We start from the raw sequence: 25,672 nt of genomic DNA, 5'->3' as shown, positions 1-25,672 counted from the left end.
CAGTTAGAACAATTAATCAGTAGAACAATTTGCCTCCAGAAATTGTGGATACTTCAATACTGGAAGTTTTTAAGAAGAGATTGCGCAACCATTTGTCTGGAAAGGTATAGGGCAGGGGTATCAAACTCAAGGCCTGGAGGCTGGATACAGTCCACAGGGTGCTTAGATCTGACCTGCGGGGCTGCCCTGGAAACAGTGAAGCCCACAGTGCTTCTGCCAGCGAAAGTGGAGCTCGGGAGGGTTGTGGGTGGCCCTCCTGAGCTCCACTTTCACTGGCAGAGGGTTGCAGGAGGCCATCACAGCCGAAAACAAAGCTCGCAAGGGCTGTGGGCGCCCTTCCGGAGCTCTGTTTTCTCTGGCAGAGGGCTGCAGGAGGCCGTCGCAGTTGAAAATGGAGCTCGGGAGCCCATTTTCGCTGGCCAAGTGCTCAGGCCACTACAGTTGCCCTAATGCAAGTGATGTCAAGCTGGCCCTGCCCATCCTGGCCATGCCCACCTAAGGTCAAACACATCCCTGATGCGGCCCTCAAGGAAATTGAAGTTTGACAACCCTGGTATAGGGTCTCCTGTTTGGCAGTGGGTTAGACTAGAAGACCTCCAAAGTCCCTTCCAACCTTATTCTATATTTTATAGACTGACATTCAGTTGAATATTAGGAAAATTGTCTTGCCAGAAAGGACAATTGATTACAATCACTAAAAAACAAATGTAGTGTTTGGCAACTGAGCACATATTCAAGTTCTCACTCAGCTACAACATTTGTGAGTACACTAATCAACCTCCATAGCAGACTTTGCTGTGAAACTGAATTTATAAAAGCAAGGTAGTATGAAAAAGTAGAGAGACTTTTATTTGTTCTCAAATAGTATCTAAAAATACCAGTCCTGCCTTTTCAAGTACTTAAACAAATGTAATTAACACTGGGCAATGGATGCTGTGAAACATTATTATTATTATATTTCCATGTAATAAGAAAATATATAAAAATACATCATATCATCAAACAATTATTTTCAATATCACAAATCAATGCAATAAAACGCTTCAAAAGATAATATTTTCTCTGACTCTTTCTCCTGTCGACCTCATAGATATGTCAACATGGGTTTTGGACAGTTACCACAACTGGCTTGCAAATGCCTTCTTTTAGACTGTTATAGACTTCCTAGTCTAGCCTACAACTTCAAGATTCCCTGGGAGTATCCAACTCAAATACTAAACCAAGCTTAGCTTTCAAACTCAAAGTAGCTCAACTAGGTGCTGCCACCTGCTGTGACAAAGTATTTAAAGATATTTCTTTATTTGTTCTACAAATATGCGGATCATTAAAATGCTGTTTTGCTATTTAAATTTAATGTTCACTAAATTTGTATTTACTTCTTAAGGAACTCTAACAGTAATATAAAATGCAGTCTGGATGCAAATACCTTGATATCTTCTATAATCCATAGTTTCATAGATGTATTCTATCTTAGTATTTCTAAAATATTATATTTCATATATTTTCTAATACACACATGCTTGCCTTTTCATCAGAAAGCTACTATATTTTCTCTGCCACTGTTAATGTAGCTTGCCAGAAGGTAAAGGTAAATATGTATTTATTTATTAAATTTATATGCCATCTATTTTCAAAAGCAACTCTAATATCAGCAAAAAAAATCTCCCAAATCTTAAGAATTTACCACCTGAGGGCCATTTATGTCCCCTGTAACAATTCCAAAAACCTAGAGTACCTCAATTCTAATATCACACTGGTCTGCTCAATGAAAGCTTCTTCTTTTAACCCATCCTTATACTTCCCAAAAGCAAGCTTCTTTCTACTACAGAATTAGTATTTGAAGTATTTTAATCTGGAAGTTTATGTACACCTTCACCAACAGCCATTAGTAATCTGCCTTGAATATTTTTGTTAGTTTAAACCCATTAATTATCATTATTATTAATTATTAATTATCATATTTTAAGTAGTAGCAAATTCCAGAAACCTATTATGAGTACTTATTTTCCTTTATTTATTGGTTATTTATTTTCCTGTGGGGAAAATGCTCGTTAAATTAGGCTTTTCTTATCTCTTTCCAACTTTATGGGGTCATTTTGGAGGTAGAATGATAGCAGTAGCATGTTTACAGTTGACAGCTAAGATATAACCGAGATATATTCCAACATAAAACAATACTGGGAAGTTTTCATGAGCTTTCAAATAATCAATAGCATGGGACTTGTTTTCCATAGCTGCTGTACTGTGTGAGTGTACTGCGACATAGAACATTGCTTCAGAACCCCACAGCTCTTTGAAATTTCTCAACATCATATGTATTTTCATTTGACCATGGGTTTTGAGCCAGATTATCTTTCTATCTCAATTTTTCTTTCTTTTTAATCCATACAGACAGACATGTATAGCCTTACCTGTGATTTTGTCTCGAACCAGCTTGCATGATTCAATCTCTCCAATACTTCCGAACAGACTCTTGAATTCCTCTTGTGTCATGTTCTGGGGCAAGTAGTTAACTATGAGGTTAGTTTTGGAATCATCGGTGGCCCCATTGGCACTGATCAGTGGCCCATTGGGGAGGGAACTGTTGCTTGTGGGGCCGTTGGACACCTGGGTCTCCATTGTGCTGATTATCTGCTGAAAACAAGAGGGAGGAGGGAAAAGTGTTACGGTTATGAAGGATGGGAGGCAAACCCAGCAGCTTGTATGAAATTGTTCATTTGCAATGTAAGGGTTGTTGGAATGGATTAGACTTATAATATATTTGTTTCAGTGTTTTGGTTTCACAGGTTATATCAATGTAGTATATTTAAAAATTTCTTCTGTGAGTGACCATGACACAGACTTCTCAAGTAGATTTTATGCAATGATGATACAGAAACAAACAAAGAGAGAAAGGAAATGCTAGAAAAAAAGGAAGTGCCCGACGGCACATGATGGTCACACTTTGTTCACACTAGTCTACTATTTCCTTGTGATGTAGCTCCCAAGAAATTACTCCTACAGGAACACTGTGCTCAAGCAGAATAAATATTGCCCTCTGCTGAACAACTTTGCCTGAACTCAGAGACTAAGAAAGAGCATTGCTAATATTTGAGTGGATCGACAGAGAATATCAGTAGGATAGATGAAGAAAAGTTGGAAAAACATCCCCAAACCACCTCTGCAGTTTTGCCAAAAATCGCTATGTAGATATGTCACCAGGACTTGTATTTGACCTGAAGGAGATTTTAAACTACTTTCATTTAATTTGTCACTATATTTTTCCATGCATAAACAAATTCCTTAAGCATATATTTCTTCAAGTGGCTGGTTACAATTTATTTATAGTGTATGTGGTGGGAAGGTGGTGTAAATTCAGGACCTCTCAATAAATACTTATTAGTGCTTCATTAGGCAACAACCCCCCTTCCCTTTACAATGGTTCTATCCATTTCATTCCCTGGACATTTATTCTGATTGCTACAAAGCCTCTGTGCCAACCATCCACTTCTCTATGCTTTCCTGCAGGCTGCTCTTCTGTTAGCAAAATGCTGATTCCCTCTTAAACTATTGATCAGGCCATTGATTCTGCCATTATACTCCAGCCTCAGGCCAGGAATGAATATCATCAAAGAAAAATGCATCACTAATTTCCTGGGCCTGTCAATAATCTCCTTACAAAGATGGTTGAGGACAGGGTGCTCTTCTCTCACTATATGGTATTTACTAGGCTTTGGAAATTTAATTTTGTACATAAAGATAATTTTTATTTCATTGAGTGTGGTTCCATATTGATTCCCTACTTCACAGAAATAAATAATGGTTCTAAAAGCCATCATTCAAAAGCCATATTACATTCTAACATAAAAACTAACCAAGATTATGTCACACAAAAATACCAGAATGATGCAACCAGACCAAGTTGTTGCAATTTGCGAATAATTTTCAAACAGTGACATGTTTGGGTCACATGTAGAAAACCTTAGGAATTTATGTAAAGATGTAATCTGTAAAGTGATCTAAATACAAAATGTATCTGAAATAACTAAAAAGAGATGACCAGTTTGGGTAACAGTCAAGATACACAAATTCAGAACAAAGCAGAAACAGGGGAACAGATATGAATATAACAATATGAAGTCTGAAATTCTGTTCACATTTATTCAAAGGCTCTGATGATGATTTATAAATGTCTAATTTTATGCTGAACACCTATTACATTGCAAAGATTGTCAACAAATTTCATGGACATATGTTAAGCTTACCGGTAGGAGCAGTTTCATGCACCCTCTAATTTATATACACAATTTGTATTTTATAGTTGTAATTGCTGTACCAAGTCCAAGTGGACATCAACTACATACCAGTCTCTAGGCAAGCCTCCCCAAACCAAGATACAAAACCATGTTGTCAGAAGCATTACAATATATCCTGTCAATTTATTGCCATGCCACTTTTTAATCTATGTAAAAAAAAAATACAATTTAAGATGTTTCAGATTTTCAGGACTGTTGGATGATTTATCTTTCAAGTTGATTTCTTACTCCCAGATTGCCACTCTCTTGAAGCTGGTATAAACATCAGTAAGTACACCAGCTGTGGTGGTTATTGAAAAAAAAGCAAACCACCTTGATTTACTGATGTTTTATTAACTTCCACATTAGGAGTCTAGTATAATAAATTTAGAACATCTTAACAGACTGGGAAATTTGTTTTCTTATATTTAATAAGTTTACTATATTACCTCCATTCTATTTTATAAGCAACAGTCAGTAAAACAATAGTTAATTAAGCTGAAAAGCTTTAGGCCTCAAGCACACATGGGAAGCTTACCAAAAAGCAAGAAGCAAATGCTCAGCCACTGTCTCTGAAGAAAAGCAAGTCTGGGCTGAATAGCATCACCCCACTGGCTACTGTTTTGTAATAATTCTCTGATTATTTTGTTTAAAGTACTTATAAACCAATCCTGCAGATGAACGTTCTACGGACAATGGATCTATTATGTTACCTAGCCACCCATGTGGTGATAAAAACTCTTCTTCATTAGTGATTTCTTCCTGGATTGATAACTAAAGGAATTTAAATTCCCCAGTCTAGAGACCAGAGACCTGGTTCAAACATCCCACTAGCCATGGTTAAAAATGACCAGAAGGAGCTTCAGAGAACTTTGAGCTTCCCTATTATCCCCTTCCCTCTTACAAGAACCATTTTATGCAAAAAATGAACAGAGGCTGAAATGAAGCACGCCAGCCACTACTAAAATTAGCAACAGCTTGCTAAATAATACCCAGTAGTTTAAAAACTGGGAGCCCTTGCTTCTCAACTTCCATACTTCCAACTTCGCAACCATACTCGTGACAGAAAATGAAGGGCAGCTCTGAAACCCAAAGCAAGACAAGATTCAGTTGTTCTTGTGGCAAGTTCCTTACAGAATCAATGCTAAGTTGTCTTCCTTTCTAGTCTCTTGAAAAGACCCCTCAGTTACAGACTGGAGCCCTTGAAAGAAAAACTACATCCATTTTGAAGTGCAATATACCCTTTTTACTTTTAAAATAATTTATTTTCAACTTGGCATTCAAGGAATTGTCAATCTTCTCAAAAGCTGCTAACTGAATCACATTCTCATGCCAGCAGCCTCTTAGCCCCATATTAGCCAGTTAAATCCAAGAGCTGTATAGAACCAAAACTAGCTCAAGCTTTATTGATTTTTCTAGATATTATGTGCCAAGGAAGAAACTTGGTTTCTTATTATCAAATAAATTAAAAGTGGCAGACCAAGACCAAGAGTACTCCAAATAAAGACAGATTCCCTTTTTAAATGAAATTGTTAAGTACTGGTAAGTAATTTCTAGTTTATTTATCCACGTAAGGGGCAGAAAGGAACTATGAACAGAATGCATGCACTGGGACACAGAACAGAAAGTCCAAATGCTTGCATTGGGATTTTTTATTTAAATTAATAGAAAAGATGCAATTTGGAGATGGTTTTGTAAGAATAATTAGGGCAATTTATGGAGAGCAAACAGCCCAGATTATAATTAATGGTAGCTTAACAGAACTTTTTAAGATTGCGAAAGGAACAAGACAGGGATGTCTTTTATCACCATTATTGTTTATTTTAACTTTAGAGCCATTATTGGATAAAATACGAGAAGTAAAGGAGATAGAGGGAATTAAAGTTAGACAACATGAATATAAACTGAGAGCTTTTGCAGATGACTTGGTGATTACTTTAACAAACCCTATAAATTCAAGTATATCTCTGTTGGAAATAATTGATCGATATGGGAAGGTTTCAGGGTTTAAGGTAAATCAGAATAAAACAAAGTGATAATAAAAAATATGGCCAGACAACAGAAAGAAAAATTAGAGGAAATAACAGGATTTGAAATTGTAAAAAAGGTTAAATATTTAGGGGTTTATATTACATCATTAGATGTGAAATTGTATAAGAATAATTATGAGGTTTTATGGCAAAAAGTTCAGAAGGAGTTGATTGTTTGGAAAAAATTGCAATTATCATTGTTGGGGAGAATAGCTGCTATCAAAATGAATGTTTTACCTAGATTTTTATTCCTCTTTCAGATGATACCAATAATTAAGAAAGATAAGAATTTGGAGGAATGGCAGATGGGAATTAATAAATTTATATGGGAAGGTAAAAAAGCGAGGGTCAAAATGAAAATAATTCAAGATTCTCGGGAAAGGGGAGGTTTAAAAATGCCCAATTTTAAATTATACTATGAAGCAGCTGCTCTCTCTGCAATAAGTGATTGGTTTAACTTAATGGAGGAAAGAATTCTGAATATAGAAGGTTATGACCTGCTATATGGATGGCATGCATATTTAATTTATGACAAAAAAGTGGATAAGGCTTTTAAAAATCATGTGTTAAGAACTGCTCTTTTGCGTGTTTGGAAAAAATACTCTTATAAACTAAATTATAAGGTTCCTATGTGGGCAAGTCCTAGACATACAATAGAGAATATAAATATAGAACAGAATCAGGAAATAATTACATATAAAGATCTTTTGTATACTGAAAGAGGGAATTTGCAATTAAAATCTCTGCACATATTAAAAGAAGGGAAAAATTATACTTGGTTTCAATATGAGCAACTACCTGCTAGATGGAAGGAAGGTCAGAAAATTGGTATAGTTCAGAATGAGGATAATTTGGTAAAGCAAATTAGAAATCAGTCTCAGGAGCATATAAAGAGATTGTATAATGTGTTACTTGAAATAGATTCTGAAAGGGATTTGGTAAAGGACTGTATGATTATATGGGCACAAAATTTTCAGGAGCCAATAATATTGGAAACTTGGGAAAAAATTTGGGTTAGAAATGTTAAATTCACGCAGGCACAGAATTTAAGGGGAAATTTTTATAAAATGTTTTATAGATGGCATTTAGATCCTAAGAAACTATTGTGTATGTATCCAGATATGCAAGCAAAATGTTGGAGATGTAATTGTGATGACGCTACATATTTTCATATTTGGTGGACTTGTAAGGATATTAAGGTCTTTTGGATAAAAATTTGGTGGATTTTACAAAATGTTCTGAAAAAGAAGATAAAGTTCCTGCCGCATTTTTTTCTGCTGGGAATTATTACGGACTGTACATTAATTGAGACTAAATTGATTTTAAATCTAATAACAGCAGCAAGATTACTGATAGGACAGTATTGGAAGAAAAAAGAAGTACCTACAATAGAAGAATGGATATTGAAAGTTGCCAATTTGGCTGAGATGGCAAAAATCTCAGCCTTTTTGAAAGACAATATGCTTATTTATTATATGATAAGAAAGTAGATAAAATATTTAAAAATAATATAATTAGAAATGCATTATTGAGGGTCTGGAGGAAATATCAATATAAATTAGATGGAAAGATTCCAATATGGGCAATCCCGAGACACATGATAGAAAATATAAATATATATCAAAAGATGGAGGTAGTTACCTATAAAGAACTTCTTTGTATGGAAAAGGGGGAATTACAATTAAAATCCAGAGAAAAGATGGGGGAAGAAGGGAAAAATTATACATGGTTCCAATATGGACAATTACAAGCTAGATGGAAACTAGATCAAAAAATAGGTGTTAAGCAAACTGAGGATAATTTGTTAAAACAAATGAGAGATCAAGGCCAACAGCATATTAAGAGGTTGTATAGTGTATTAGTAGAAATAGACTCAGAGACTGAACTGGTTAAGGATTGTATGATTAAGTGGGCACAAAATTTTCAGCAACCGATAATGTTGGAAACTTGGGAAAGAATTTGGGTGAGGAATGTTAAATTTACACAAGCGCAAAATATGAGAAAATTTTTATAAGATGTTTTATAGATGGCATTTAGACCCCAAAAAGTTGTCATGTATGTATTCTAATGTACAGGCTAAATGTTGGAGATGCGATTGTGAAGATGCCACTTATTACCATATATGGTGGACTTGTAAAAAAGTTAAAGCATTTTGGATTAAAGTATGGTGGATCATGCAGAATATCTTGAAAAAGAAGATTAAGTTTACTCCGCAGTTCTTTCTACTAGGAATGATTATGGACTGTACAGTTATAGAGACTAAATTGATTTTGAACTTAATAACAGCCGCAAGACTTTTGATTGCTCAATATTGGAAGAAAGAAGAATTACCTACAATTGAAGAATGGACACTTAAAGTATCAAATCTGGCAGAAATGGCAAAAATCTCTGCTTATTTGAAAGACTATACACAAGAAAAACATATTTTAGAATGGAAAATGTGGATTGATTATATTCAAAATAAGTATCAGATAAAAAAATATTGAATAACATATGAGTAAATTTAGGAAATATTTTGTATTAGATATATTTTTGAAGGAGAGGGGAATTGAGAGTGTGATTAAGTGTGGAGAGACTAAAGATTATAATTTAGGAATTATTTTAGATTATGATTGTTAGTTTTGATACCCTGCATTTTGTTCTGGGAAGTCGGGGTGGGGGGCGGGGGTTATGGGGGAGGGGAATTGGGGGGTTGAGGCTAGAGATGGAGTGATGGTGAATGTACAGGGATTAATGAAGATGTATAAATATAATTAATGTAGGGTCGGGTCTGCCCAGTTACCATTTTAGAACGGTGGGGAGGAGAAGAGAGAGTAGGAGGTAGGAAAGAGGAGAAGAGGAAGGAAGAGGGGTAGAAGAGGGAGAAGGAGTGTAGGGTGGAGGGAGGAGAGGATGTAGATAAGAGAAGGAGAGGAAGGTTTGGAAAGAAGGCAGAAGAAAGTAGAAGAGGGAAGAGAGTTAAAAAGGGGGGTGGTGACTGGGCAAGCCCGACTAATTGTATATAATTGTACATTGGATGAATTATTTGTTATGATTGTAAAAATAAAACTTTTTTATAAAAAAAAAAGAAAAAGAAAGACAATATGCAAGAAAGATACTTAAAGGAATGGAAAAAATGGATTGACTATATTCAAAGTAGATATCAGACTAAGAGTTATCAGACTGCCTTTGAATGATTAGGATGTATTATTTCTGATTGTTTTGGGGGAAGTTAGGAACTGATGAGAATCGTAGGAGTATAATTGAGTTGGGAGGGGAAAATTTTTTAGCATATGTTTGTTTTATTTTTAACTATACCTTGTGTTTGTTCCGGGGAGTCGGGGGGGGGGAGGGGGGTTTGTGAAGGAGGGGAGGGAGGGAGGGGAGGGGGAAAGGGGGGAAAAATTTGTAAAACTTTTTCAATTAAAAAAAAAAAGAAAGAAAGTCCGAATGCTCAGAATCCTGGCTCATGCTGTTCCATGTGAAAAGGTTCAACATGATTGACTTCATGGCCAAAGCATCTAGACAATGTTGGCTAAACTTGGAAAATGCTAAGCAAGGCAAAACCTAAGTATTGCTTAAATGGAGGGCACCACGTCATCCCCAGACTATAGGCTAGACTGGCAAATTTGAAAAAAACAAGCAATGCAAACTGTTTCATATTGCTGCCCCTAAAATTACATGTGAATTGTGAACATGTCCAAGTAGTCACTATGACTCAAGACTGACTTGGAATTTTTCTTCTAAGTGTTTTAGAATACAGGCTTAGTCATTCTAATATAATCAATAATTAAATGGTAGATTATCATAATGAAGATCACATTGCACATCTACTTATACAAGACTTATTTTCAAGTTCTATAATTTCTATCAGTCTATGCTGCACCCACTAACTTATATCAGAATCTAAACTTTTCCAGGTCTCACTGAACACAACAACTGCTCCTCAATAGAGAGAAATACTCTATGCCTTCTCTGTAGCAGCCCCTGCCCTATAGAATACCTTGCCCTCAGAGGTTTGGCAGGCCTCTACCCTGTTAGCCTTCCATAAGGCTTTAAAGATCTGGCTCCCCCCCCCCCACAATGCACTGGAAGTTATTTGGATGATGGCATGTTAACACAGATTGTATTTTTGTTTTTAATGTTTTATGTTTCAACTGGTTGAGTGCTGGTTTTTAAAATGCTTTAATATGCCTTTTCATTTTTGATTTAGAGCTGCCCAGAGTTGGTTGAAAGATGGGCAAATGTATAAATGTTATCAATCAACCAATCAAGAAAATTATTGTTTTTTAATCAATAATCAGAATGGCAAAGATCATAAAGTCTGCATCTGTATTTAATAAGTGACAGATTGATAGGAAGATAAAAGGTAAAATGGAAAGAGAATGGAGTTGAGCCTAGTAACTTCCTTGAAAACTTTGCAAATTCAGTGCAATCTATTTGAACCAACAAACATAGGGGTGAGAATACTGTATACTGATAGTGCTATTGGTCTTTTGCTTTTTACCCCTCATTACCTCGGAAATGGAAACAACTCCTTTTGAACCTTTCAAGATAAGGACATGCTCTACAGATAACAATGTATAATTTGTATAAAATGTTCCATAGATGGCATCTGGCACCAGTGAGACTGGCCAAAATGTTCCCAAATTTACCACCAAATTGTTAGAGATGTGGGTATAAACTAGGCACAAACTATCATATGTAGTGGATGTGCACCATGATAAAAAATCTTTGGCAAAAAATCAGAAATTGGCTAGAGGGAATTACCCAACTAAAAATGGAATTCAAACCGGAATTTTATCTATTGGGAATATTTAGTTCAAAAATGGATAAATCTTTGCAATACTTAATACTTCATTTATTAACGACAGCAAGGACTGCTGTAGCATATGTATGGAAACAAAATAATGTTCCAGGAGAGGAAATAATAATCTGAAAAATTTTACAATGTGCAGAAATGGACAGGATGATGTTAGAAATTAAGGAAAGGAAAGAGTCGGCATATTACAAAGTGTGGAATAAATTATATGATTGGTTGGAAAAAAGAAATCAAAATTATAAATTGGATTGTTAATCTAACAAAGTTAAAATTAGGAAATGTAAATTATTGGATTGGTAAATAGAATCCAATGTAAATGTAAGTATGCATAGGACTGAGTAAAAAAGAACAGGGAACATATACCGTTGCCGATACAACAAGCTGTAAAATATGTAACGCTATGTATGTTATGTGTTTAATGTATTTTTTTTGTTGTGTTTTTTCTTCATTTTGTTTTTAAGTGAAAAGCTTAATAAAAATTATTTTTTTTAAAAAACAATGTATAAGCAGCAGAGTTACCAATTTTGATGGATGCCCATGTATCAAAAAAGTCAATACTCCAATGTTACCTCTTATGCTTCTGTAAAAGAAAGATTTGATAGCTGTATTAAGGAAAAGATTAGAGCAGCTAAAAATGTGGATTCCTTTCTTTTATATAATTAATACAAGGTTAGGAAGTCTTGTTCTTCATTGCATCTATGCATCTCACCAGAAATGGCAAAACAGATACATAGGTGCAGTTCCTTCAATTGGAATAGAAAATCAATGTGATGCAGTATAATATATTTTAATTAGAAACCAAATTCCTATTCATTTATGAAGGCCCCTAGGCAATTGTTAACAAATCACTAGCATTTAGCATCCTCTTTGAATTCCAAGAAAAAAAGGAATTTGCAAATTAAATTATCAAAATGTCAATCAGGACAGGTAATTTGCAAGGCTGAAACATGTTCTGAGTGACTTGAAATGAACTGTAGAATAAAAATGAAACAATGCAACAAAAACTCTCGAAGCCCTGGTGAGCCCACGCTGACGAAGCATCACAGTCCTAGTGACAAAATGCTATTTATAAATTACAATTAGATAGCCAGGAAGAGTATAAGAACAATCCAGTGCATTGCACTGTGTATTATGTATTCCTTTTGGGGAAGATATCATGGTAGTGTGTAATTGGCATAATGAGTCAAGATAGCATGACTGGAGAAGCAGAGAAAAGCAGAAAGATTGGCAGAAGCAGCCTTGGGGTGAAATCCCAGCATCCTACTTGATTGCAGCAGTCACAGAGAATGAAGCTTTCAAAGTAGGAAGAAACCCCTCCAAGGAAGAGGGAGAAGATCTGTAGAACACAGAGTACTTGGAGGGCAAACAAATATTGTCATGCCCTAAGAATCTGCCTGTGGGCAAGGGTGGGGGAGACCTAACAGTGGGGGATTTTATTATATTTAAACCAAGTCCAGGGACGATCAGGGTGAAAACTTTTGTAATTGTTTCTCCAGTATGTATCTGGAGAATGAGTATATTAAAGCACAAGAGTAACTATGCACTCCACGGAAGACCCAATTGCAAGACTGTATATGGATATCTGCTTGAAAATCCCAGGCACCTCTAAACCAGAATGGGAGAGTTAGCATGCTTAATGTTAGAAGAAAATATAAACACAGCAAGTGGAATGGAAATAGAGGAATCCTTGGACAATAGAGGAATCCTTGGGCTGCGGTGTGGCTCAGGCTGTAAGAAGCCTGTTATTAAACACAGCTGCCTGCAATTACTGCAGGTTCTAGTCCCACCAGGCCCAAGGTTGACTCAGCCTTCCATCCTTTATAAGGTAGGTAAAATGTGGACCCAGATTGTTGGGGGGGCAATAAGTTGACTTTGTATATAAATATACAAATAGAATGAGACTATTGCCTTACACAATGTAAGCCACCCTGAGTCTTCGGAGAAGAGCGGGATATAAATGTAAAAAAAAAAAAATAGAAAACAAGGTGATTATAGAGTTTTCTAAGGGATTGGTAACAGATGAATCTATAGAGCAGGGGTCTCCAACCTTAGAGAAGCCCAATAATTAGGATGGACATAGACTGAGGAAAATGCAGATAGTGCTTATTTAGCATCTCTTTGCAATAATTAGTGATGAGAAAGTAACTTTATGGCCAATCCTCATATATACAACCTTCATAAAGGAAAGCTAAATTACTTTATACTTAGAGTATAAGTATCATCATGGTTTCACTTAATGACTGCTTTGCTAAATGACCAAGCTGCTGGTTCAATTATCATTGTTAACCAAGAATTATCTGTATTGTAAATGAACTTGATGGAGAACCCAGAGTGCATGAATACTAGGAGTAGCTTCCCAGCATTTGTTAAAGTTACTTATCCAATGGAATCAAGTATTCCAATATCCTGTTCTTTTAAAAGTAGTTGCCCTGCTTCCAGTTCTTATAGATATTTAGCAGTCTGAGGAACAGGAGGGGGAAGAATGTTGTGGACATGTGGTAGGAATTAAGCCAAAGGATTCGGGAAATTCATTAATCATTATATGCAAATTCAGCTAAAGCAATAGTTCTGCAGCAAAGTAACATAGCAATGAATATAGTGCTCTTTTTTCTGTCTTGTCATCTGAATGTGGGTGATGATGGGAGATAAATAGATATTAACTTTAAGCAATTGATACAAACTTTCCAAACATGGTACCAAGTATACTAAGAAGTTTCCTGACAGTGAGAACAATTAACCAATGGAATAGTTTGCCTCCAGGAGTTATGGATGCTCCAATCACTGGAGGTTTTTAAGACAAGTGGACAACCAGTTGTCTGAAATTGTATATAGGGGTGTCAAATTCATGGCGTCACAGTGGCATCACGTGACGTATTGGGACGTTTTCCCCCTTGCTAAACTGGGTGTGGGCATGGCCATCCTGTGATGCATCCGGCCTGCAAGCCGGGAGTTTGACAGCCCTGGTATAGAGTCTCTTGCTTCAGCAGGGGGTTGGACTAGAAGACCTCCAAAGTCCCTTCTAACTCTTTTATTCTATTTAAAATAGTATGACTAATCATACCACTGTAATGGAATAGACCCATGATGGAGAACCTATGGCCCACGTGCTACAGGTGGCATGGGTAGCCATTTTGGTGGGCATGCAAACTCAGCTCTGTGTGCCAGGCAGCTGATTTTCGGGCCTTCTGGGCCTACCAGAAGTAGGGAAACAGTCTGTTTCCTGTCTCCAGAGGGCCTCGGGGGGTGGGGGGGGAGGCCTATTTTTCTTTCCCCCCAGCCTCCACAGCCTTTCTAGGAGTTTGTGGAGGGGGAAAATGGCATCCCCGCCCCCCTGGCCCCCCGGAGGCTGAAAATGGTCCATTTGCCAAAATTCAAAGTTCAAAGTTCCGGCCTCTGGAGGGCCTCTGAGGGGGTGGGAAAGGCCATTTTCTCCATCCCCAGACTCCTAGAAAGACTCCGGAGCCTGGTGAGAGAGAAAAACAGGCCTCCCGGGCCATCACATGCCAGGAGTGGGGGGGGTGTTGTGCGCGCATGCACAGGGGTGCGGCACATAGAATTATGGATTTGACATGCGCATGCATGACCACCACCACCACCCTTGTTGCTGGTACACGATGGCAAAAAGGTTAGCCATCACTGAAATAGACTGTCAACAAACAACTTAATCTCTGGTACAACTGGAAGACCCTTATAAGGAAGAAAGTTTGCATTTTGCTAAAAATAAAACCATCACAGCAACCAAAACAGAGACTTTGGATCCTTGGCAGTTCAATAATACAATCCCAAAGATACAATATGCTCAGTATTTTAGAGAGGGAAGGAAGATATAACAATTCAACTGGATTGATTATTAAACTAATAAATGCCAGAGGAGAAAATATCAATCTTCCTCATATGATACCAAAAAAATAGTTTTGAAATCATTAAAATGTCAGCAGTCTGTTTCAAAATTTATTTTGAGGGCAAGACAAGTGCAAAGATGACACTGGGTAGTGGCATCTTCCTTCTCAGGAAAAAGGGAAAGAAACATCAGGAGGATGCTTCTGAAGGTCATGTATCAAAGCTCACTGAAATGGATTCTGCTCTACTTATTCTTTAAGTAAAGAGTGCATCTTCCATTCTCCAAAACCTCAATAGCCAAAAATTAGGCACTGGAGAAAAAAAGTGCTTGGTATTTACACTATGTGCACAATTATTTTGGAGGATTAATTTTATTATTGAACAACTACCGAGCTCTCGGTCAATCCAAAATGTTAATAAATCTCAAACCTGAATATTTGAGAAAGTAAAAGTGAGGTTTTGGCTTTCTTAGGAGAAAATATGTGGCAACTATTAGTGTGCAGAATTATTATGCAACTAAATGAAAAATGAAGTTTCCCATCTCACTCATTTATTTCCATCTGTTAAAGTGAGAATAATAAACAAGCATCCCAATGTACAAATAAACATTTCTGTCATTTCAAAAAAAAATCAGTGACCAATATAGCCACCATTCTCTTCAAGAACAGTCATAAGCCTTCCATTCATGGAGTCTGTCAGTTTCTTTTTTTTTCTTTTTTTCTTTTTTTTTTTGCTGATTGGAAAGAAAGTTTATTGATAAACAGAACCACATACATATGTTGAAGATCAACTTTTTGTGCAGCAGCAACCACAGCCTCCCCGACAGTGTTCAGAGAGGTGTACTGTTTTCCTTCACCATAAATCTCCCATTTAAAAAGGGCCCACAAGTTCTCAATAGGGTTTAGGTCAAGTGAGGAAGTGGGACATATCATTATTCTTTCATCTTTAAAGCTTTTATTGGCTACTGGAACACTTTGATGCATGCGATGGAGCATTATCCTGCATCAAAATCATGGTCTTCTGGAAAGATGCAGACTTTTTCTTGTACCACTGCTTGAAAAAAGTGTCTTCTTAAAACTGGCAGTAGGTTGGGGAGTTGATTTTGAATCCATCTTCAACCCGAAAAGGTCCAACTAGCTTATTTTTAATAATACCAGCCCATACCAGGACCCCCTCCTCCAACTTGCTGGCGTCGAAGTGAAGCTCTGTGCCTATTACTGATCCAGCCACGGGCCCATTCATCTGGTGTGTCAAGAATCACTCTCACATCAGTTCATAAAACCTTTGCAAAATCTGATTCAGATATTTCTTGGCCCAGTCTTGCTGTTTCAACTTACGTGTCTTGTTCAGTGGTGGTAGGGTTTCAGCTTTCCTTATCTTGGCCATGTCTCTGAGCACTGAACATCTTGTATTTCTGAGCAGTTCAGGTAGGTTGCAGTTCCGGAATATGACAGTACTGGAGGATAATAGGTCCTGTAGCTTCACATTTGATTCTTCTCAAATCTTTGGCAGTTAATGTGCGTCTTTTTTTCTCAACATGTTTCTTGCGATCCTGTTGACTATTTGCAACAAAACGTTTGATGGTTCTGTGATCACGCCCCAATATCTTAGCAATTTCAAGAGTGCTTCATCCCTCTGAAAGACTTTTTACAATTTTTGACTTTTCATAGTCTCTCTTTTTTGGATCATTTTGTCTGAGGAAAAGAAGTTGCCTAATAATTATGCACTCCTTGATATAGAGTGTTGATTTCCTTAGGCCACACCAGGGATGCAATGCTACTGGTTTGGGCCAATTCTTCCGAATGCTACTGGTTCACTGAACCGGTAGTAAAAAAATGCTTAAAAAGTAAAAAAAAAAAAAAGTTCAGACGATCAGCTGAGCAACGTGCGATAGTCGGAACTTTTTTTTTTTACTTTTTAAGCATTTTTTTACTACCAATTTGGGCAAATAGGTAGTAAAAAATGCTTTAAAAAGTAAAAAAAAAAGTTCCAATGTTCACACATCGCTCAGCTGATCGTCAGAACTTTTTTTTTTTTTTTTACTTTTTAAGCATTTTTTTTTACTACCAGTTCGGGCAAATAGGTAGTAAAAAAATGCTTTTAAAAAGTTTTTAAAAGGCTTGGATGATCGCGTAGCACAGCTGTGATCGTCCAAGTCTTTTTTTTTACTTTTTAAAGCATTTTTTTTACTACCTATTGATTTTAAAAAGTTTTTTAAAAGGCTTCCAAGATCGCGCACCACAGCTGATCCCCCCACCCCCGCTGTTCTACTTACTTTCCCAAGCCTCCTTTTGGCACATACTGCACATGTGCACGCAGCACGTGTTTGGTGTGAACTGTGCATGTGTATGCACAATGTGCATTTAGCGCACAGCACGCATGCGCGGCCAGCAAACCAGTAGCAAACCAGTTCAGGTTTCACCACTGGGCCCCACCCTCATTACACAAATACACATCATCTGATCTGCTTATATCCACTAAGTATTTAAGTTTATACAGTTTGGAGGTGGAAAATATGCATTAAAATGATGATATGGTCAAAATAGTCGCTTGCCTAATAATGGTGCACACAGTGTATTTATTTACATCCCACTTTTATTATTTTTATAAATAACTCAACACATCTTTCTCCTCCTTCTTTCCCCACAGCACAATTCTGTGAGGTGAGTTCGGCTGAAAGAGTATGACTGGCCTAAGGTCACCCAGCTGGCTTTCAGGGCTACAGTACAACTTAGTCTCCTACTTTCTAGCCTGATCCTCAAACACTAGATCAGACTGTAGCTGAAGGTTCTATAGCAGGTTGTAAAAGGTATTCAGGCTCACCTGATCTATCTAGACCCGTTCCAGTCCGGCTTCCGACCTGGATACAGTACTGAGACGGCTTTGGTCGCGTTGGTGGATGATCTCTGGAGGGCCAGAGATAAGGGTTACTCCTCTGCCCTGGTCCTATTAGACCTCTCAGCGGCTTTTGATACCATTGACCATGGTATCCTGCTGCGCCAGTTAGAGGGGTTGGGAGTGGGAGGCACCGTTCATCGGTGGTTCTCCTCCTACCTCTCTAACCGGACGCAGACGGTGTTGACAGGGGGGCAGAGATCGACTCCGAAGTGCCTCCTGTGTGGGGTGCCGCAGGGGTCGATTCTCTCACCCCTCCTGTTCAACATCTATATGAAGCCGCTTGGTGAGATCATCAGTGGCTTTGGGGTGAGATACCAACTGTACGCTGATGATACTCAGCTGTACCTTTCCACCCCGGGCCACACCAGCGAAGCTGTCGAAGTACTGTCCCGGTGTTTGGAAGCCGTACAGGTCTGGATGGGGAGGAACAGGCTCAAACTTAATCCCTCCAAGACGGAGTGGCTGTGGATGCCGGCACCTCGGTACAGTCAGCTGCAGATGCGGCTGTCTATCGGGGGCGAGTCATTGGCCCCGATGGAGAAGGTACGCAACTTGGGCGTGCTCCTGGATGGTCGGTTGTCCTTTGAAGATCATTTGACGACCATCTCCAGGAGAGCTTTTTATCAGGTTCGCTTGATCCGCCAGTTGCGTCCCTTCCTGGACCGGGATGCCCTATGCACGGTCACTCATGCTCTCGTTACTTCTCGCTTGGACTATTGCAATGCTCTCTACATGGGGCTCCCCTTGAAGAGCACTCAGAGACTCCAGTTAGTTCAGAATGCAGCTGCGCGGGTTATTGAGGGAGCATCACGGAGCTCCCACGTAACACCATCCTGCGCAGACTGCACTGGCTACCTGTGGTCTTCTGGGTGCGCTTCAAGGTATTGGTGATGACCTTTAAAGCGCGTCATGGCTTAGGACCGGGATACTTACGGGACCGTCTTCTGCTGGCTTCAATCTCCCAACGACCGGTGCGTTCTCACAGAGAGGGTCTCCTCAGGGTGCCATCTGCCAAACAATGTCGGCTGGCGGTCCCCAGGGGGAGGGCCTTCTCTGTGGGGGCTCCTACCCTGTGGAACAAGCTTCCCCCTGGACTTCGACAACTACCCGACCTTAGGACCTTTCGCCGCGAACTTAAAACCTATTTGTTTCATCTTGCTGGACTGGCTTAACTTTTAAAAACTTTTAAATGGTTTTATTGGGGGTTTTAAATTTTAGTGATTTTATAGGGTGTAATTGTATTTTAGTCTTGCCAATTGAATAAGTTTTTTAGGGGTAGTTTTTTAATTATTGTATGGGTTTGCTTTGTATTTTAACTGGCTGTTCACTGCCCTGAGTCCTTCGGGAGAAGGGCGGTCTATAAATTAAATTATTATTATTATTATTATTATTATTATTATTATTATTATTATTATTATTATTATTATTATTATTAAAATTGTGTAAGCTGTTGTGAAATTTATGATTTCCAGATTCCTATGATCAGGCTGGACTTGAAAGAAGTGTGCCAAGACCCCCAAAATAGGTTTCATTTATTCATTCATCATATTGACGGCCGTCTCCAGGAGAGCTTTCCACCAGGTTCGCCTGGTGCGCCAGTTGCGCCCCTTTCTAGACCGGGATGCCTTGTGCACAGTCACTCACGCCCTTGTGACGTCTCGTCTGGACTACTGCAATGCTCTCTACATGGGGCTCCCCTTGAGGGGCATCCGGAGGCTACAGTTAGTCCAGAATGCAGCTGCTGGTGATAGAGGAGCCCTCGTGGCTCCCAGTGACACCTATCCTGCGCAGGCTGCACTGGCTACCTGTGGCCTTCCGGGTGCACTTCAAGGTGTTGGTGAATGTCTTTAAAGCGCTCCATGGCATAGGGCCGGGTTACTTACGGGACCGCCTGCTGCTACCGAATACCTCTCACCGACCCGTGCGCTCTCACAGAGAGGGACTCCTCAGGGTGCCGTCGGCGCGACAGTGTCGTCTGGCGACGCCCAGGAAGGGCCTTCTCTGTGGGGCTCCGCCCTCTGGAGCGAACTCCCCAGGACTCCGTCAACTTCCGGACCTCCGAACCTTTCGCCGTGAGCTTAAAACTCACTTATTTATCTGCGCTGGACTGGGTTAGTTTTTTTTTAAGTTTATGGGTTTTTAATGGGTTTTATTTCTAAATTTTAATTCTGGCCAATTTAATAAGTCTTTTAATAGTATTTTAATTGTATTTATAGTTTATTATGTATTTTTACTTGGCTGTGAACCGCCCTGAGTCCTTCGGGAGAAGGGCGGTATACAAATTTAAATAAATAAATAAATAAATAAATAAATAAATAAAATTTATATAACCACCTACCTCATAGAAAAGTGATTCTTGGCAGCTTCATAAATATCCTTTACCACCAAAGGCACAAAGCAATAAATCTTTTATCCTATCGGTGATTGCCTGAAGAAAGGTAGTCCCTTAGGCAAAACCTATAGTCTCTGTGTACACAATGAAAGAAAGACTGAAGATTGGATGAGATGAAGGCTGGGAAATGAAGGCTGATTTCAAATCATGGAAGGCTTCTTATATCCTTGATGCATTTTAAATAATCCTCTTTCTTTGTGAATGCGGTCAGAACTCTAGTGGAGTCTGAAAAATAAGGTATAAAGCACCTATAAAAGTTACAAAAATCTAAAAAAGCCACCATGCATCTTTAACATTTTCTCTAGATCAGAGACCCCCAACTTCTTCTCTTCATGGTGCTTCTTGCATTTCCCAAATTCCACTGCAGCACCGGAGGGAACTGCTGTGAATTCATGAACAATTCTGTTTATTAAATAGTTAAATATCCTGCAGGTTCCCATGAGATCATTGTAGCAACCCAGGATGCCCCAGTGTAAAATTTGAGGACTGTGGCTTTAGAACATGCAAGGATAGGACAGAGTCCATCTGCAGGGTGTACACCTGAATTCCATTTAAAATTATAATCTACAGTTAGCCAAGGACAGTCACATTTTTTAGCTTGGCAAACAGTTTTATGTTTGAAAAGCATGTTGCAGAACGGCCTTGACATGCTCAATATGGGCAGGTGTGATTTTGGAAAAAATCAGCATATCACCAAATAAATCACCACATCAAGGTGGTATTATGTTTACAGAAACAGTGGTGATGGGTAATGTGTTATTTCCTTGTTTCCAAATACATTAGTCAAAACAGAATATTTTCTGGTAAAATAGAAGGACTAACCAGGGGTGGCGGAATGACATTTTAGCACCTTTAAACAATGATCAGGGCACTTCAGGGATGTTACAGAATTCCTTGATCTCTGTGAATTTCAGAAGTATAATTCTGTAGGTAGTCCATTCCCATGAAAATGGGAAGATACAATTGTTAAATACAATTGCAAGCTGAACAGGAAAAACTAATGTAAAGTGTTTAAAATTACCACAACAAAAAGAGGCAAAGCTAAGACAGGTCAATGTTGTTTTTCCATAACTGACAAGGAAGCTTTATGGGTTCCAAGCTATGTAGGTTCAACCCCAGGAAGGTTGCAGCAGGAGGAAATGAGTAGAGAGAAAGTGTAATCTTTCTTCTTCCGAACACCATCTGTTTCACTCTTCTAGCTTTCCATTTGAAGTCAATGCAGCATTGAAACAGCTCCCTTAAAATTGTCTGATGTGCTCTGTTGCACTAGTTCATCTTGCAATTCAATAGACAAACCTTTGCCAAATTGATGAACTAAAAATGTATTCATTCCAGCCAATATTTTTGGACATACACTTGAAACTTTGATACGCATGTGTGTGTGCGTACACACACACACCCCTATTCTCCTGAAATGTGGTGCAATCTGTTAATCTCCTGATTAGCAGTAACAGAGTCATCAAAGGCAACACAGTTTCTGCATAAAATTAGAATATTTATCCATCATGGGAACATTATGCATGAGAGGAATTTTTCAACTTAGCAATTCCATCTTTACAAGAGAAACCAAACCTATTCAAGTAGGATCCACAGAAAACTCAACTGATATCAAGGGAATATATAAGTCAAATCAAAGGATAAGTTGACAAAGGAACCATCAAACCAGCTTGGAAAGTAAAATAGCAAGATGATGGGGCACAAACGACAGGAGATACAACTCTGACAGCCCCTTGTGATTACTGTTTTTGGTCAAATTCCTCTAGATGGGGAATTTTAGGAAGTGAAGTCCACAGGTCTTAAAGTTGCCAAGGTTGGAGACCCTTGTGTTAGAATCATTTGAATAAAGACGTTCCTCAATTAATTGATCTGAATATTTAACTATTCCTAGTGTTCAAATAACATACTATGATCTGTTAAAGCCATCAAAAATGTATCTAGGGAATTAGTTACCATGATATTGGCTAAGAACAGGAAACTAGGTGGCCTCCCTTATAATGTGAGTAGTCAAATTCTGGGAAACAGAAAACATTATTACATTTTTTCTTTTATCTATCTTTTATCTCTTTTGATTACTAAAGTAAAGTCTATATTTTCACTTTAGCACCCAAGTTATCTCTTAATTTACTAGAACAGTGAGCTCTTTTTTATTTTTTTTTATTTTTTTATAAATACTTTTTATTTCCATTTTCCAACATCATATTTATGTACAAACTATTATCCATCATTAATCATTAATTTTTATTTATTACTGATTCAGGCCTGCCCGATTGCCACTTCCTTTCTTCACAACCTCCCTCTCTACCCTCTACTACTTTCCCATCCTTCATCTCCTTCACTTTACTACTTCCTCTCCTCCTTCTCCACTCCTCCCTTCTTCCACCCTATCTAACCTTCTTATTCCCCTCCTCCTTCTCTACTCTTTCCTACCTACTTTCTTCCCTCGTTCTACTCCTCTCTCCTTTTCTTCCTGAAATGGCAGTCGAGCATCCCCAATATCATTTAAAAAATTTTAATTTCATATCTTCAAAAATTACTGTACATTAATAATCAATCCATGTATCATTTCCCCCCCTTCCCCCCCCCCCGACTTCCCAGAGCAAATACCGGGTATTATGACCAACAATCACAAACTAAAGTATACAAAATATACATAACCTCCCACCTTTAAAAATTTAAAACTTTAGATCCCCTAACAATAAAAATAAAAAGATAGGAAAGAATAATTAAAAAAAGAAAAGAAAAGAAGCAATACCAACTTCACATATTACTTCTTCTTGCAATGAGAAGAAGAAGTGAAGAAGTGAGCTCTCTTTTATTAACAACCATTTGATGGATAAGGGTGACAGTTTATTTCCTGACAACTGAGGAAAGGGCAGATGTTTTAAATTAACAATGTTTTACAAATTGTTACCACTTTCTCAGGTTCTGAGAAGCCTTCAACACAACTGGTTATAGTTATTTCTGTATATTTCTGTATAGAAGCACCACAAATAAGAGTACAGTATATTGGGAGTAGAGTTGTCCCTTAAAGCAAAAGCATTTAGGCTTATATACTATCCCACAGTGCCTTACAGCACTCTTTAAGTGATTTAGAGTCAGCATATTGTCCCCAACAATCTGGGTCCTCATTTGACTGACTTCAGAAGGATGGAAGGTTGAATCAGCCTTGAGCTGGTCAGGATCAAACTCCAGGTTGTGGGCAGAGTCACCCTGCATTCTAACTACTGCACCACCACGGCTCTTACCAAAAAAGGGATGGAAACCCATTAGGGAAAATTCATAGATGGAATCCTAATACTATAATTTTTAGTATGAATGTACTGTAGGTAGATGCTTCCAAAGAAAGTTCAACAAGGCCATCTTTGCCTTCAGAAAAGCAAACTTCCAGAAATAACAGATTGTTGAAAAGAGGGTCAATTCTCTTCACAATATTTGAACATCCATTTATTCAAAATGAATTTTAAGAAAAATGACAGTAACAATTTAAAATATACAGAAAGCCCTTGACTCATGACCAATTGCTTAATGGTCTTTTGAAATTATGACAGGACTGAAATGAGTGCTTTATGGCCTGTAAAGCATTTCTGTCCTTCATAAAGTGTTGTACCACCCCCATTCTGCTATCACAGCATTCTGCTAGCATTTTGGATGCTTAGCAACCAGTTCACCTTTACGACTGTTTGTAGCTCCCTGCAGTCATGTGACCATGGTTTGGTTTTTCCTGGTTTTTCCTGGTCACATGACCTCAAGGAACAGCAAAAAAATAACCATTTGGAAGAATGGATTCACACTTATGACCACAATGTTCACTTAATGCCTGCAAATTTACTTAATGACTTCCACACACAAAAAATAATAATTATAAAATTAAGTCCAGACATGTGAGTGCCTTGAATTACAACCATAAAGACTTACGACTGGAAATTCGGTCCCCATTGCAGTAGTAAGTTGAGAACTATCTGAACTTGGAAGAGGAAACTGGCCAGGGAAGCTGTTTCCCTGCTCGACAATGATTATCAGTATGGTAAAATAGCAGAAAAACTGAATTTTTCATTTCTGTTTCCACTTCTAAGATACACATGTCTAAAGCTAGCTTTTGCAAAGAAAAACTGGGCAAACCAAAACAAATAAATATAATGAGAGATAAAGTCAAACTCAACAGACTAAAACTAAATGAATGTTTGCATCTAGAACAGTATCCAATCCACAGATTTTAAATAAATTAAATATGAAATTTCAAGTCTTTTCATACAAATATGCAACTTCTTATTAATATCAGCATCTATTTCAAAAGACTGGAGACTGAGCAGTAGTAAAGGAAATTATGGATCAGTGACCTTAATATTTGCTTCAAACAAAATAGCTGAAATTATCATTATAGAGAAAAGAGCCAATTTGGTCTGGTAGTTAAGATTCCAGGCTAGAAACCAGGAGACTATGAGTTCTAGTCCCACCTTAGAGGCATGAAAGTCAGTGACTGGGTAACTTTCGGTCAGTCACTTTCTCAGCCCAATCCACTTCAAAGGGATGTTCTTATGGGGAAAATAGGAGAAAGGGGTATTAGATATGTTCATTGCCCTGAGTTATTTATAAAAATAATAAAGGTGGAATTAAAAACTCTTTTTTAAAAAAGCAAATAATTAAGAGCTGCATGGTTTCTGCAAGGTAAATCTTGCCTTAATTATCTTCTAGATTTTTAGAGGGTCCATAACCAAGTAGATATGTTTGGTCCAATAAATATTGTCTACTTGCATTTTGAAATAGACGTTGAAATGGATTATCAACTTCTGAGCTTGTAAGAGGGATCTTGGAAACCTAGTGGATAATCACTTAAATATGAGCCAACAGTGTGTAGCAGCAGTCAAAAAAGCCAATGCAATCCTAGGCTGCACTAATAGAGGGATAGAATCAAGATCACATGAAGTTCTAGTACCACTTTATAAAGCCTTAATAAGACCAGACTTGGAATATTGCATCCAGTTCTGGTCACCACAAGATTAAAAAAATGTTGAGACTCTGAAAAGAGTGCAGAGAAGAGCAACAAGGATGATTAGGGGGATGGAAACTAAAACATACAAATAACAGTTACAGGAATTGGATATATCTAGTCCAATAAAAAGAAGGACTGAAGGAGACATGATAGCAGTGTTCCAAAATTTAAGAGGCTACAAAGATGAGGGGGCCAGACTATTTTCCAAAGCATCATAAGGCAAGACAAGAAACAATGGATGGAAACCAACCAAGGAGAGAAGTACCCTAGATTTAAAGAGAAAATTTATAAGAATTACAGCAATCAACCAATGGAATAGCTTGCCTTCAGAAGTTGTGGGTGCTCCATCATTGGAGACTTTCAAAAAGAGACTGGACAACCATTTGTCTGAAATGATATAAGGTCTCCTGCTCAAGCAAGGGGTTGGACTAGAAGGCCTCTGAAGTA

General features: G+C 38.0%; 1 protein-coding gene across 2 annotated transcripts in view; it reads right to left on the bottom strand.

Moving 5' to 3' along the window:
• Positions 1-25,672, bottom strand: part of ELAVL3 (ELAV like RNA binding protein 3) — a 101,214-nt gene that overhangs the window by 21,903 nt on the left and 53,639 nt on the right. Inside the window, exon 2 of one of the 2 annotated variants that reach the window (XM_058173073.1) lies at positions 2,412-2,634. In XM_058173073.1, coding sequence (XP_058029056.1) covers positions 2,412-2,634 — 223 coding nt within the window. The remainder of the gene's footprint in view (positions 1-2,411; positions 2,635-25,672) is intronic. The other variant, XM_058173072.1, reaches the window with a different exon arrangement.

This window comes from Ahaetulla prasina, chromosome 2 (genome assembly GCF_028640845.1).
Source record: "Ahaetulla prasina isolate Xishuangbanna chromosome 2, ASM2864084v1, whole genome shotgun sequence".
Taxonomy (NCBI): domain Eukaryota; kingdom Metazoa; phylum Chordata; class Lepidosauria; order Squamata; family Colubridae; genus Ahaetulla; species Ahaetulla prasina.
This window is presented reverse-complemented; position numbering and strand designations above follow the sequence as displayed.